Source organism: Elaeis guineensis, chromosome 5 (genome assembly GCF_000442705.2).
Source record: "Elaeis guineensis isolate ETL-2024a chromosome 5, EG11, whole genome shotgun sequence".
NCBI lineage: Eukaryota > Viridiplantae > Streptophyta > Magnoliopsida > Arecales > Arecaceae > Elaeis > Elaeis guineensis.
The window spans coordinates 124233166-124246983 of record NC_025997.2 but is presented as its reverse complement, the minus strand read 5'-3'; the positions used below and the strand labels follow the sequence as shown (position 1 = coordinate 124246983).

General features: G+C 35.9%; 1 protein-coding gene across 6 annotated transcripts; it reads left to right on the top strand.

Annotated features, from left to right (window-relative positions):
• Positions 1–663: 663 nt before the first annotated feature.
• LOC105045974 (uncharacterized) lies at positions 664–13818 on the top strand. 6 transcript variants are annotated; one of them, XR_012141647.1, is made up of 14 exons: positions 664–946; positions 1637–1750; positions 1928–1994; positions 2396–2447; positions 3057–3139; positions 3282–4392; positions 5035–5137; positions 5236–5381; positions 7637–7856; positions 8413–8548; positions 8746–8824; positions 10220–10314; positions 10442–10565; positions 13502–13818. XR_012141647.1 is itself a non-coding variant. In XM_073258405.1 (13 exons), the coding sequence occupies exons 2-13, from the start codon at positions 1665–1667 to the stop codon at positions 13568–13570; spliced, it is 2292 nt and encodes a 763-aa protein (XP_073114506.1). In that variant the 5' UTR covers positions 664–924; positions 1637–1664; the 3' UTR covers positions 13571–13818. The 6 variants fall into 6 exon arrangements, 5 of the variants coding, with proteins under 5 accessions (XP_073114506.1, XP_073114508.1, XP_010922735.3 ...); XM_073258405.1 differs by lacking the exon at positions 8746–8824 and having other exon boundaries at positions 664–924; XM_073258407.1 differs by lacking the exon at positions 8746–8824 and having other exon boundaries at positions 664–924; positions 1634–1750.

Here is a 13818-nt window from a genome sequence, read left to right as displayed (position 1 = left end):
AGCATCAAGTCAAGCTGCAGCTTAGCTACATAAAACAACTTAGCTACATAAAACAGCCTATTATATATATATATTTTTTTCATTTGTCATCTTCCATTTTCAATGCACTTCACAAGATAACCTTTATTTTGGTTTGGGTTTGGAAGATTGATCTTCGGAGAAGAGGAGGTTTGGATTATATCATTGGAGGAGGTGTTTGGTGCTTCTTCTATTTTTTCCATTCAAAAATCTCAATTAAATGAGTTAAAAGATTTGGAGCGGCTCAATAGAGAAGTTTAGACAATCGCTCAGATATTTTGATGACCTTTATATGTAAAAATTTTAAAAATATAAATATATTATTAATTAATTTAAAAATATGATATTATTATTTTTCTTCCATCTCAAGATCGAAATTGTTAGCATCATTAGCGTCAACGACAACGGATAGATAATATTGTCGGTGATGAATTTAAAAAAATAATTTTTTAAATCAGATTCGTCGGATCTTTATAAAATTTATGCAATAATTTATAACACACATTATACATAAAATATAATTATATAATTATATTAATTATTTTTAAAATAAAATAAAATATTAAAAAAATATTCCGTCCATCGCATGGGTTGTAAACTCGTAAAATAAATAATAAGTGTTTATTTTATTTTCTTCTCAGGTGTATCAGTCGTTGCAAACGCTGACAGTACTGTCCTAAAATCCTAAACCCCCAGAAGCTAGGGTTTTCTGCTTACCGAGTTCGTCTATTCTCGCATTCCATCCCCTCCCCCTCCTCATCCTCTCCTCCGTCCTCTCTCCATCTCTTCACCTCCCCTATAATCCTATTCACCGTGTCGCCACCACACGCCCCACCCTCTCTCTCTCTCTCTCTCTCGTGTTCGCCCCCCGCTGGGCCGGAAAGGAGGCGCGACCCCGTGGAACAAGTACTCCTCTCTCTTCTTCCGTGTAAGGTTTTTTCTTTTGGCTTCTAAAAGCTCGATTTTTCTCACGAATGTTTATTGCTCGGCTTTGGTTTCGTGGAAGATGGCGATGATGATATTATGGGTCAATAATCGGGTCTATAATTCTTCTGGAAAGTTCGAATCTTTTACGGGGAATAAAAACATATTAATCTATTTGAATTAATTCGGAGTTTCTTTTGTTTGATTTGGGGGGAAGTTGAAGAGACTCGAGGAAGCTTTGGTTCGTAAAGTTAGGTTCTTGAAGGGAATCAAAAAAGTGGTGGGTTCGGGGGATGGGGAAGAAGTCCTTTGTTTTCGACATTCTGCTTCGTCTTAAGCTGGTCAAAGTTCACTCACTCTCTCTCTCTCTCTCTGGTAATGCGGTCGCGTTCCTTTGTCGAAAATTATATAACCAGAGGTCATTGTGGCGGTTCTTGAATTTAGATTAGGATTATCTGATTTAAATGCTTTATTACGACATTATTAGTTGCTACCAAGCTAAAGCGTCAGAAGTTTTCTCATTTGCTTTTTTAATATATACTATATTGCTTTGGTTGTTTTATGTGGATTATAAATTGATGTCTTCAACCATATAAAGACGTGAAAATGTCATAAATAGTGTCAATGATAATTGAAAATTGTGTATCTTTATGATAATTTAAGTTAACATTTGAGTCTACTTCTTGGAAAGTAGAATCATATCAACAAGGCAAATAGTTGTCATGGCTGTTGGCGCTGCATCTGATTCAGAATCACCAGCTATCAGAGCCCTGGGACCTCTCTTCAAGCTCACTGAAGTCCATATCTGGTGAGTGGTCAATCCATGGTCGGTATAATCATCTCCTCAAATTTCGTGAATAGACATCATCAGTGTCTTCCATGATATCTATTATACTTTTCATTGGTTTATAAGTTTCATCTTTGATTTTAAATTAATTAAAATAGTCTATTTCCATTATCTTTTCTTTTGGATTTTCTTGAACAGGGATGATAATAAATTTAACAATTCCGAGGTATCTAGACACGATGATGCATTGGTAGAAGAACCTGCTGTAAGTTCTTTGGTCTCTCTCTCTCTCTCTCTCTCAAAAAAAAAAAAAAAAAAATAAATATATATATATATATATATATATATATATATATATATATATATATATATATATAAAGAAAAAAATCTACTTGCTTGTGCTTGTTTTTAATCAATTTTGGTTTGATGTGCTCTTGTGGAGATCGGAGGATGTAATTGTTGTTAATTTTGTGTTCGTTGAAGCACTAATTCCATCAAGGAATAAGACATGTTAAAACCACTATATGTGTGGCAACCTGAAGATACCCATTTTACGTCTGTTACTGATTTAAAATGTAATTTTCACTCCTTATTATGCTTCATTTTTTGTTTATTATAAGACTTTTGAATTTTCCACTACCAATGGCTCTGTTAAAACTGTTTCAGGGTTCTTGTACCACTAGTAATGCCCACTCAAGCATCATAAAAATGACAGATGGTGAGCTTCTCGATCTTTAAGTTCTTGTTCTTTTACTTAATTAACTACACTAACTGATGGCTAATGCATACTTGCAACTTTTTCTGATATTTTGCATGGAAAATTAGTTTGTCTATATCTTGTCATTTGATGGACATGGAATTATTGCTTTGTAAAAAGAATTGAGAATTGCTACTTTAACTCTTTGATAGTGCCCTTAATTTGACTTGTTGTAAAAGATTAGAGAAGCCAACATCAATCCTAATGCTAGTTCATGATAGGAAGTCATTCTTGGATATGGGCATTTCCTCTACTGTTTTTTATCCACCTTCCATTCTCATAAAAAATTTCTTCTTTTGTCCACATTGACCTTGCATATGTTTTATAAAAGATGAAAACTGCTGTTAATTGCCTGAAGGATACCCTACATACCTTTTTTTGTGATACCATAGTAGCTTTCTCACATTCCTGTTTATCAAAAAGAATTCCTGATTGCTTCTGCCCAATACTGATCAAATTGCCTAAATTTAATTTGTCAACCTCGTTACTATATGAATTCATATTCCTCAGTCCTCTTATTTCGAGACTTTACTATTAAGAAACTCTATCATCTTTATGAGCTTTTTACAGATTATTGTTCAGTGGAAGATTTAGAATTATCTCTTCAGATGGAAGCTCTGGGGCTTCCTGTTTCCTTTAGCACAACTAAGGAGGTAAGTGATGCTAAAGATATATAACTTCTTTGCCTCTCTTATTCTAGCATGACCATCGGATTTAAAAGCAAATGTATTGCCTCTTGATATGCATTGTCAATATATTGTTAATGTTGCTGGGTATCCTTTTGATCAACTACAGATGAGGAATGTGAGTTCAAGTAGGAAAGGAAAGGGAATGCGGGTGAAATCTAGGTTTACGGATAAACAAATAAAGAACAGACTTCCTGAAGTTACCAAAGTTGGTGAATGGGACTACGTGTCGTCAAGAGTTATCCATGATGGTTCAAGCATACCTGTTTTTTGCACTACCACAGAAGGCCAATGCGAAGCCTCTAATAATGATGTTGCAGACGAGCATAACAGAACGAATGGCTGCTCTGAAGGAGAAGATATAAGTGTAGCTTCTGCAGTCCTTAATGGAATTGATGAAAATGGAGTTTGTGGTGAAATGACTAATCATGTGGACAGAGAGACTAGACCCAGTGATAGTGATTCAGAGAAGACTGCTGAAAGTCTGGAGCATCCAAAATGTTTATATGTGGAAAAATTTCCTGCAAATGTTTTGGAGGTTGCTAACTCTGGACATTATCAGGAGGGAGAATTGTCTAACAAACAGGATGAGGAAAAATACTCTGAAATTTCATCTGGATCATGCAATATTTTTAGTGCAGATTGTGATGCTGTCGACATCAAAACTTTTCAACCCTGTGTGAGCTCAGCAGAGACATCTCTATCCTGTGCTTTGACTGATCAAAGTGATCATGGGCTTCAAGACTATTCTGATACTAGATTATGTTATGAATATGGTAATTGGAGGGTGATTTGGGATTCCTTCTACATGAGGAATTACTTCTACAATGTCCGAACACAGGAGTCCTCGTGGTATCCTCCCGATGGATTGGAGCAACTTGCATTTCCTTGCACCACATCTAATCTAAATGAAATGTTTGCTGATGCAGCTGAAGAGTTTGCCAGTGTTAGGACTCTTTGTGATGCCCCTCAAGATCAGGTTTCCAGTGGATTACAAGGCACAACCAATTCACTACAAGGAAATGATGGGGAATTTATTGATCAGTCATCACTAGAAATCTCTATGAATGGTTATCATGCTACTGGCTTTACTTGGTCTGGAGCTGATCGACAGGGTGCAAATTGTGGATATGAAAGTCTAGAAACACATGCCTATGACAGGAGGGATCCTGACAGTCTAGGTCTGCTCAATTCATCAGATGTGAAAGATCATGCAACAGGTTATATCATAAACTCATGGAGCCTTCATTTTGTTAAACTTCTTCCATGTGTTTGTAGCCTATGTATTATGCCTTTTGTTAAATTTGGATTGCTGTTCTCTAACTATACTAATTTTAGCCAGTGTTTTATGTTCATGGACACAGAGAATTGGATTTAGACATGCTCCAAGTGTTTGACTTGACAAGAGGGAAAATAGGGGATTAGGGAATATGTGGCAAAAATATAATTTTAACCAATATATTTAAATATTGCATGAAAAAAGCATTTAAAAATATTTTTGCAAAGATCTTTGAATATATTTCTCATTTGAACTCCTTAATTAGCTTTAAGATTTCAGAAAATGGACATTTTGCAAAATTATTTGACTACCTATACTTTTCACCACTTTTGCACAAGGAGAGTTTCACTTTTAAAATAATTGTAGAGGTTGAACTCATTGTTGGAGAAGTCCAATTGTCTGCCAATTCTGAAAGTTGCAGCGCAAAAATGGTAAGTATCCTAGTGTGGGACATTTATCCAAATTGCATTGGTGTCCTACATGAATTCCAGGAGTTGGACTAGAATGTCTATGGAAAGCAGATTTTAGGTTATACTGAAGTTTGGAGAAATAACATACTGTTGATATTTGTACTTTAAAACAGATAAATGGGATGCCAGAAAACACTGGGACAAACCAGACAAGAATGCCACTTGCCATGAAGGTTATAATGTGCCCATGTCATTCAGTGTTCCAATAAACAATAGGTAGAAATTTATAAATTTGAATGTGCCCTTTTCATTCTTTTTGTTCTGGTTTACTTCCTCTACTATTTAATCCTCATGCAGATATGATTTTGTGGTAGTTTAAGCACTATACATAATAATAAAGTTGATATGGATGAAAATGGAGAAAGTCAGACCTCAGAGCTGGATGGTCGTCATGAGATTACAACTACTGGGAAGAAAAAGAGAGCAAGAAGACTCCGGTCACATAGGAGAGCATTATCTGGTTAGTGACTGTAGATAGAAGTGCATAATAGTAGTTGTATCTTTCTTCTCTGTCTATGTAATCTACAATCTTGCTTCCTTTCATCCATTTGAATAGAAGAGGTCTTTGCGTGAAGTTATTCTGGCCTCATTGAGGGCGGACTGCAAGTGAATTTATAAGGCTCACTATTCTTCATATTTCTTTTTATTTCTCTGTTATATTACATTAGATCATAAGTAGTCCAGTTCGCTTATAAAGTGATTTATTTCCCTGGAGCTATTGGTATGTAATTCTATAAATATTTTTTTTACTATGTCGTATTAATAACAAGTAGAAAGTACTAACAGTTAAACATAGCATTGGGCAAGCAAAATGTTGCTACCATTCATTGTAGACATAGTCTTTCATCTCTGGATGTCTTTTCCAACTAATCTGCCACTCGCACATGTCACATTATCTTGGCCAATAGGAAAAAGAGGAAGATTAAGGCATCTTTGTGGCTTTATATATGGGGCAATCTTTTGGTGAATCATCTTTGGAATTGTTGTAAGAATCTTTAGTCCAGTTCATATAAGCTAAATTAGAAGAAACTGGCCATGCATGGAAGGAGTTGCTTCGCCACCCTCCTTTGGTAGCCTGGGTCTCATTTTGCTTGGCATATTTAAATTTCAGAGGGAACTCTACAAAGGAAAGTAAAATTGTAATTTATATAAATTCAAATATTAGTGCATACTAGCATATTTTAATATAACAAGACTTGGCACCTCTAAACACTTGACACTTAAGTGTCCATAAATTACAATTTTAACATACATATTTATAGGAAATTATCCAAGTTCTACCAAGTGGGACTAAGGAATTCATGCAGGCATGTTTTTAGCTCCATATCAGTTATTTGCTGGAGCGATCTTGGGTACTTATATAGGATTAAGGAATCCAAATAATACGTTCTGACCGATTTTTTTAGGTGAGATCTAGGTTGCCACAAATGGTATTAGAGGAGATCTAACTCATAGTCTGTGGATTAGGGGACATTGCAACATGAGGCCTTTCGTGTTGACCATGAACTGATCGTGGTGCTTGTGATTAGATTTGAATGGATTGGACTGTTGGTATTGGAAGGATGTTGGGAGTTAACATGGAAAGAGTATGTGAGGACCTATGCAGGCATGTATTTAGTCCTATTTGGTAGAACTTGGGTACTTATATAGGGCCAAGGAATCCAAATAAACTTTTCGGCTAGCCTTTTAGCCGAAGGCTTGAATTGTTATAAATGGTATGAGAGTGGACCTGGCCCATGATCTATGTGGACTGGGGGATATTGTAGCATGAGTCCATTTGGATTGACCATGGGTTGATCGTGGTGTTTGTGATTGGATTTGAAGGAATTTAGACCCTTAGCTAGGCGGGGATGTTAGGGCTTAAATGGAAGAAGTATGTGAGGATCCATGTGGGCATGTATTTAGTCTCCATATCGGTTATTCATCGGAGAGATCTTGGATACTTATGCAAGACTAAGAAATCTAAATAATACATTTCGGTTAGTCTTTTTGGGTAAAGTTTTGGGTTGTGATAAATGAATGGACCAAAGGCTGATTGTGATGTTTATGATTGAATTTGTACCCTTAGCTTGATGAGGACATGAATGCTTGAATAGAGGGAGCATGCGAGGACCCACGAGGGCATGTGTTTAGTCCCATTTTGGCCATGCACCGAGTAGATCTTGGGTATTTATACATGACCAAGGAATCCAAGTAATACTTTCAGCTAGCCATTTAGGCGAGGTCTTGGATTGTGACAACCATTTATATGTACAAAAAGTAACTTGTCTCATCAGCCATATTAGCATCAAGATATTGTCATCTGGCAGTGCAACAAGTGAAATACTACCAAAAAATACAGTCTCCTGTGCTTTTAGAGTTCCAAGTCCTTGTGAGGCAACGATATGAGAAATGCTCTTGGAATTCTCACTTATCTTTTTTCTTAAACTGTTGCAATATTGTCATTTAAGATTGGCACCTTTCTCCAAGATGGTGAACTATGTTTTTATATCTGAAAATTCTTCATAGTCACTTCTTGTATGTGCCTGCAGGCAGCTTTGGATGTTCAAGCATGTTTGAAATAACTTTTGTACTTAAATGAGATCCTTTTTGTACCCCATATGCAGAGCATGTGCCCATGGCATCAAATTTTTTATGAAACTATTTGCCATTCTACTTTTCATTCATGTTGGATGGTTTGGCCATGATGCCTTTATTTCTCTTTCCCTTCTTTAGAGTTCGCATTGCAAGCGGTAAAGGAAGGCCTCCTTAAATACTGGTTGCAGAGGTACTTACTTTTTTCCCGATTTGATGATGGTATAAAGATGGATGAAGAAGGATGGTTTTCTGTCACACCAGAGCTTATTGCAAGACATCATGCATCTCGTTGTGGTAATGGCATTGTCATCGATTGTTTCACTGGGGTTGGTGGAAATGCTATCCAGTTTGCAATGAAGTATGTAAGCTATTTTGTTTTTTAATCTTATAAACATGGTGTTATTGCAGTCATGATCTTTGGGCTAACCCAGTTTGATGGAACAAGCAGGTTTTTTTTTTTTTTACCACAATTTTAGCTAATTGTTATGGTAATATCAGGTGTCTAAGAAAAATATTATAAATAAAATGCCTCTTCTTAAAGTGTTTCATTAAAGAGCACAGAAAAACCGCATCTTCTCTTTGAGGTTTTGGCAGACCATTGTCATTCTTTACCATTCTTAAAATTCGTGTGATCAGCATTGATCTTTTTCTTGGAAGGTTATATGCAATAAATTGGGAGAAAGATTATCAATTTACTCACTATGGTTTAAGAGTTAAATTTCTGAAACTGGAGCAATATTTCTCAAACTATGCCTCAGTTATAAATCTAGTTACTTGTGGTTTTGCAAGTGATATTATTTTGTTAAAATTCTCTCGATAGTGTTCTGGCATTATTTTAATTTCGGAGCTGCATGTGTCATGTAGAAATGTAATTCTGAATTCATGTTTAACTTCAGTAATTTGTTCTATTTCAGGAGCAGCCATGTTATTGCTGTTGACATTAATCCACAAAAAATTGAATATGCACAACATAATGCATCAATTTATGGAGTTAATGATCGGATAGATTTTGTTGTTGGTGATTTTTTCCAGATGGCCTGCCGATTGAAGGTATTGTTGCCATCTGATTCCTTTTACATGCTTTCTTATTTATGTTTTAATTTCTGTTCTTGTAAGTTATCTTTTTAAGGCCGTTGCTTTTAATAATTATTGGAAAAGTTTTGCCTAATTTATGATTAATCATATATTTGTTAATATAGTACCTTGTTACTGTGAAACAAAATGCCAAACTGATCATTATATGACAGTCAGACAGACTGAAAAAAGAGAAAACGCTGTTCAAGAATGGATTTTCTACAATTTCACAGTTCAAACCACTTAAACAAGGTCAGGCAGTCTTTGCAAGTACCAATCTCATTTTGAAACTGTGTGTGTGTGCATATATATATATGTATGTATGTATATCTATACGTATATACATGCATATCCATGTGCGCATATACATTCATTTGTTTTGCTTGTCTCTTCAATGGTGTGAAGCTGAAGTGGGACCAAATAATAGTTTGTTACAGTTAAGAGTTAAGGTTGTAACGGGGGAGCCCTATTCTGATTGTTTATTTGTTTATTTATTTATTTTTTAAATTTGGGTTGGATTAGGACAAAATTTAATTTTTTCAGTAATTGGTTGAATTTTGGGATTGTATTCAGGAGGGGTTTTGAAGTACAATTTTAAGTAGAATTATTATCTTCCTATCCTGCCTTTAGTATGATTTGGATTAAAATTATTTTTAATTCTTTAGGGTTATGCTTTGAAGTAGATTTGATGCTTTCCTTATAGGGTTTCATAGGGATTCAAATTGTACAAGTTGTTGGAAGTTTTGCTGCCCTTTGTTTTGAAAATGTCTTCTTGCTTGTACATGAGTTTAAGAATTGGATTGAAGTCTATAGGAGTGGGGCCATTTATTTATGTAATTAGAATGTATTGATTATTTTAATGGATTTTGGGTATACTTTCACCTTTAAAAAAGATTATCATATTGGTTTGAGGCCATGTTGGAATTTTGGTGCTTTCAAACCCCAGGTCAAAGTGTATTTTCTGTTTTTTCCTTTCCTGAACTACTTTGGTTTTAATTTTCTGCACTTTTCTTCACTCTGAGGTTTTCCTATCTCATTTGAAGGCCTGTTTGGATGTGCGAATTTCTTGTATTTTGTAGGAATTGGACTTTGTTGTAAAATTTTGAACCACAAAGACAAATTTTCCAATGAGCCTCTTTGGGAACTTTTTGATGGTCTGCTAATGTAGCCATCACCGCATCAAGTCTGTAAGCATGGTTCTATTCAGACGTGTTTCAAAAAAGCTGAGGTATTCCACATTATATGTTGACATGGACAAAGTAAGGGAAAACATCTGATGGATTAGGTTAAGGGTTAATGTTGGAAAAAAAAAAGGAAAAATAAGGAGAGAGCTGGATCTTAAGTAATATGTCAACATATAGACATGAATGATATATAAGATTATGACATTACTACATGAAGGATTATGAAAAATGCTAATTAAGAACTTGTCAAAGTTCAAATGCAATTTCTTGTGACGTTTGGAAAATCAATTGGCATCTAGCACATTAGTTATTTTAAACATATGAAATCATTTTGTTACCTAGATCAAGTGTTAACTAGAGTAATGATATTTAACAATATTATACCGCATGTTGACCATATCTCCTGTTTCTGGAATTTGTTTATCATTTGACATGAACATATTATCCGGTTATTTTGATGCAGGGAGACACTGTGTTTTTGTCACCTCCTTGGGGAGGACCGGACTATGCTAAAGTTGTAACCTATGATATCAGATCCATGCTTAAGCCTCATGATGGGTTTGTCTTCTGTTCTTACTTGATTTTATAGATTTGGGATGTTGGATAGCTGTTGATTTAGATGCTCTCTCTCTCTCTCTCTCTCTTTTTTCTTTTTTTTTTTTTTTCAATTAAAAAAAAATTTCAGCTACCATCTCTTCAAAATTGCCAAGACCGTTGCTTCCAAAGTAGTGTTGTTCCTACCTCGGAATGTTGACATAAACCAACTGGCAGAGTTGTCTTTATCATTAAATCCTCCATGGGAACTTGAGGTACATTCTGTTGCAAATTTGCAGTATGATTTTCTTTGTTCTTTTATCTGTATGATTGTGGAGGAATTGCAGATATTTTCATTTGGTGTAACTTTTTTTGTTTGAATTATAACAGATGAGTTACAAATTCAGATAATGTATATTTTAGCACGTTAAACACCAACAGTTCCTAAGTTCCTAGCCTCCATTTGGAGTATATGTTGCTACCATGTTGTATGTTTTATGCAACGGCTCAAGTGCAGTGGGCATGTTGTGCTTGTCCTATTCCCTATTTTAATTAAAAATATTTAAGAAAAGGCTTACTGGGTGTTGTATCAACCCTTTCAAGGTGCCGATATTGATTTTTTTTTTTTGGAGGCGTAACAACTATTACATAATATCGGTAGGACAATTTAAATATTGAGAATTGGTAACATAGGGTATATTGCCTCTTAGACCTTAACAAATTCCTGCTTTGACCATGATATTTGACAGTGAAATGCTTTCACATCTTTATGTGCATCTGCTCGTGTTAACTAAATCAAAGAGAGATTGTTTCTTTGATTTTTAAAATGTTATGAACTGGTATGTCTCTTATGGTATGGTAAATGTTTCATGTTATATGGTACTAAAATGGCCAATGACGTCATCTGCATGTAAAGTCATTCCGAGCATGCTGCTTATCCCACTATTAGTTATATTATTTGATTTTAAAAGAAGTTATTTGTGCTTGAGAAAGAGCCTACAACAAAGGTGTTAACATCTCATGAACAGCATTTGTTTGTTCACATCTTTATGTGCATCTGCTCGTGTTAACTAAATCAAAGAGAGATTGTTTCTTTGATTATTAAAATGTTATGAACTCATATGTATCTTATAGTATAGTAAATGTTTCATGTTATATGGTACTAAAATGGCCAATAACATTATCTGCATTTAAAGTCATTCCGAGCATGCTGCTTATCCCATTATTTATTATATTATTTGATTAAAAAAATTATTTATGCTTGAGAAAAACCCTGCAACAAAGGTGTTAACATCTCATGGACACCATTTGTTTGTTGTGTGCGCTTATATATTGGAGCTTATCAGGTTATAGCCTTTTGTTCTCCTAATCAAAGGAACATATTTTGGCTCCCTTCCCCTATTACACAGGTCTCTGAAGGACTTCAACGATGCATGAGATGGAACCACCTTTTTATATTGAACCTTGCCCTCCGGAGTTTGAAATCTGTGTAATCCCTTTATTCTGACATTGTTCCACAACTTTAATTGGTTGTTGTGGCCATCCGCATAAACTCTCCTTGATCCCACCAAACCTTGATCCAGTGCTTGCCAAAGGAGGCTTTTTACCTTTTTTTTTTTTTTTCCTTTTGGTTTGGGGGGGGGGGGGGGTGGGGTGAGATGGAATGAAGCCTTATGCCTTTATTATCTTGTGGACTTTGTTTTAGTATTCCCTTGCCTTTTGCGTTTGATGATGATAGGGGTGGTGGTGGTGGTAGAAGTGAAGTGGAGCTAATGTAGTTTTGATGGTGGTGATGGTGGCGGAGGGGTTTAGCTAGGTGACAGAATGGGAGGAAATAAGCTGACTTGGTTGAGGCAGGGGCAGGGGATGGGGTTGATTTGGTGTTGCTGATGTTGGGCAAAGTTATGATGGATGAAAACATCCATTTGGGGTTGAGTACCTTGATCACTTTCAAGGAACATGGAAGAGGTTAGAAAGTGACAATCGTATGATTTATTTAGCATGAATGAGAGAGAAAATATAATTAATATGAGACCGAGAGCAAGTCTAGCATTTAGAGTGTGGTCGAAGATGGTTCTCTAGCGGGAGTGGTTGGACAATTATTCGTAGAGGTGGCCTAAGCCTTGGCAGCTAAGCTTCTTGGTCGAAGGTGACTAAGGACAGTTGGAAGAGCATATGGGAAATGGTAAAAGGTTATCATGATGTCAAAAAACTCCAGAAGAATTTCATGGAGACCATTGTGCTGTATGAGAAGGAAGTTGTAGTTGTCCAGAATCTGTGGTAGTTCTATTTGATTGTTGAGTTTCTAGGTAGGTAACTAAACCCATAGTTTGTACCAATGGAATTGAAACTTAAATGGAATCTGCAAAACTAATTTGAGGTGATTGAGGTGCCATAGGATTTGTACATTTTGAATTTGAACTCTAAGTTAGACCAGATTAGGGAGGGATCATGGTTGAGGGGATAGATCAGCCGCCACGCCTTCAGCTTGGTCATTTAGGTAGGTCTTTGCTGCCAGCTTGGTCTGTCACGGTTGCTCATGGAAATCGACTTAGCGTGGGCTGGAAAAGAGGTGGGGGCTCTTCATTAGCACAGAGTTGGAGCAAATATTTGGTCAGGCCCCACACGTGCCGAAATTTAGGTAGGTCTTGTTGGCAGGTTTGTCACCGTCATGGTTGCTCATGGAAATCGACTTAGCCTGGGCTGAAGAGGTGGGAGCTCTCCATTAGCAGAGTCGGAGCAAATATTTGGTCGGGCCCAAGGAAACTTGCTTTGATGGCCACAGACCATTTTGGAGTTGTGGCACATGTGCCACTGATAATCTGAACTTTTTTTTTTTTTTTTTTAAATTACTTTATTTTATTTTATTTTATTTTATGGTTTTTTTGGGAGGGGGAGGGGGCAGGGGGTGTGTGTTCCAAACTGTTTTCCTCTTATCTCAATACTTGACCTTTGCCAAACTAACTGTACAACGAATCCAAAAAAAATGCAGGATGCTTTGCATTGTGTCAGCATTTGTCTGGGTTAGAAATGCAGAGAGTGCTTGTTGTCTAATGATGTGTGGGGATTGGCTAGTATTTCGTAGATCTTTTTGACTATTTCTTTACTCTATTCTATTCTTGCTTTTAATTATTCTGCCTATTAAATAGACCAGTTCATGGTTTGCTGTCTGCTTGAAGCTCGAATCTTATTGTGAGGATTTTTATTGTAGGTTGAGAAGAACTTTTTAAATGGAAAGTTCAAGGCAATTACTGCTTATTTCAATTGCAGAGCAACTTGAGAGGAGACATTTGGCAATCACTTCGATTACTAATAGTTCTGTTTATCTATGGAGGAGCATGTGTGAGAGGCAACATTGAAATGGCTGGTACAGTATGGTGATTTGTATGATGTAAATAAATTCTTGTATATATGTTGATTTGGTCATTTACATAGCCAAACATGCATCAATAGCGTTCAAGAATTGTATATTAGGAAACCATGTAATGTTATCAAAGTAACTTATGTATTTAAGCTATGTGGTTTTTA

Excerpts from the sequence above, each read along its gene's own strand:
- LOC105045974 (XM_073258405.1), top strand. The coding sequence starts at position 1,665 with ATGGCTGTTGGCGCTGCATCTGATTCAGAATCACCAGCTATCAGAGCC. Across the intron at positions 1,751-1,927 it reads CTCACTGAAGTCCATATCTG|GGATGATAATAAATTTAACA; the intron begins GTGAGTGGTCAA and ends TTTCTTGAACAG. Across the intron at positions 4,393-5,034 it reads TGTGAAAGATCATGCAACAG|ATAAATGGGATGCCAGAAAA; the intron begins GTTATATCATAA and ends ACTTTAAAACAG.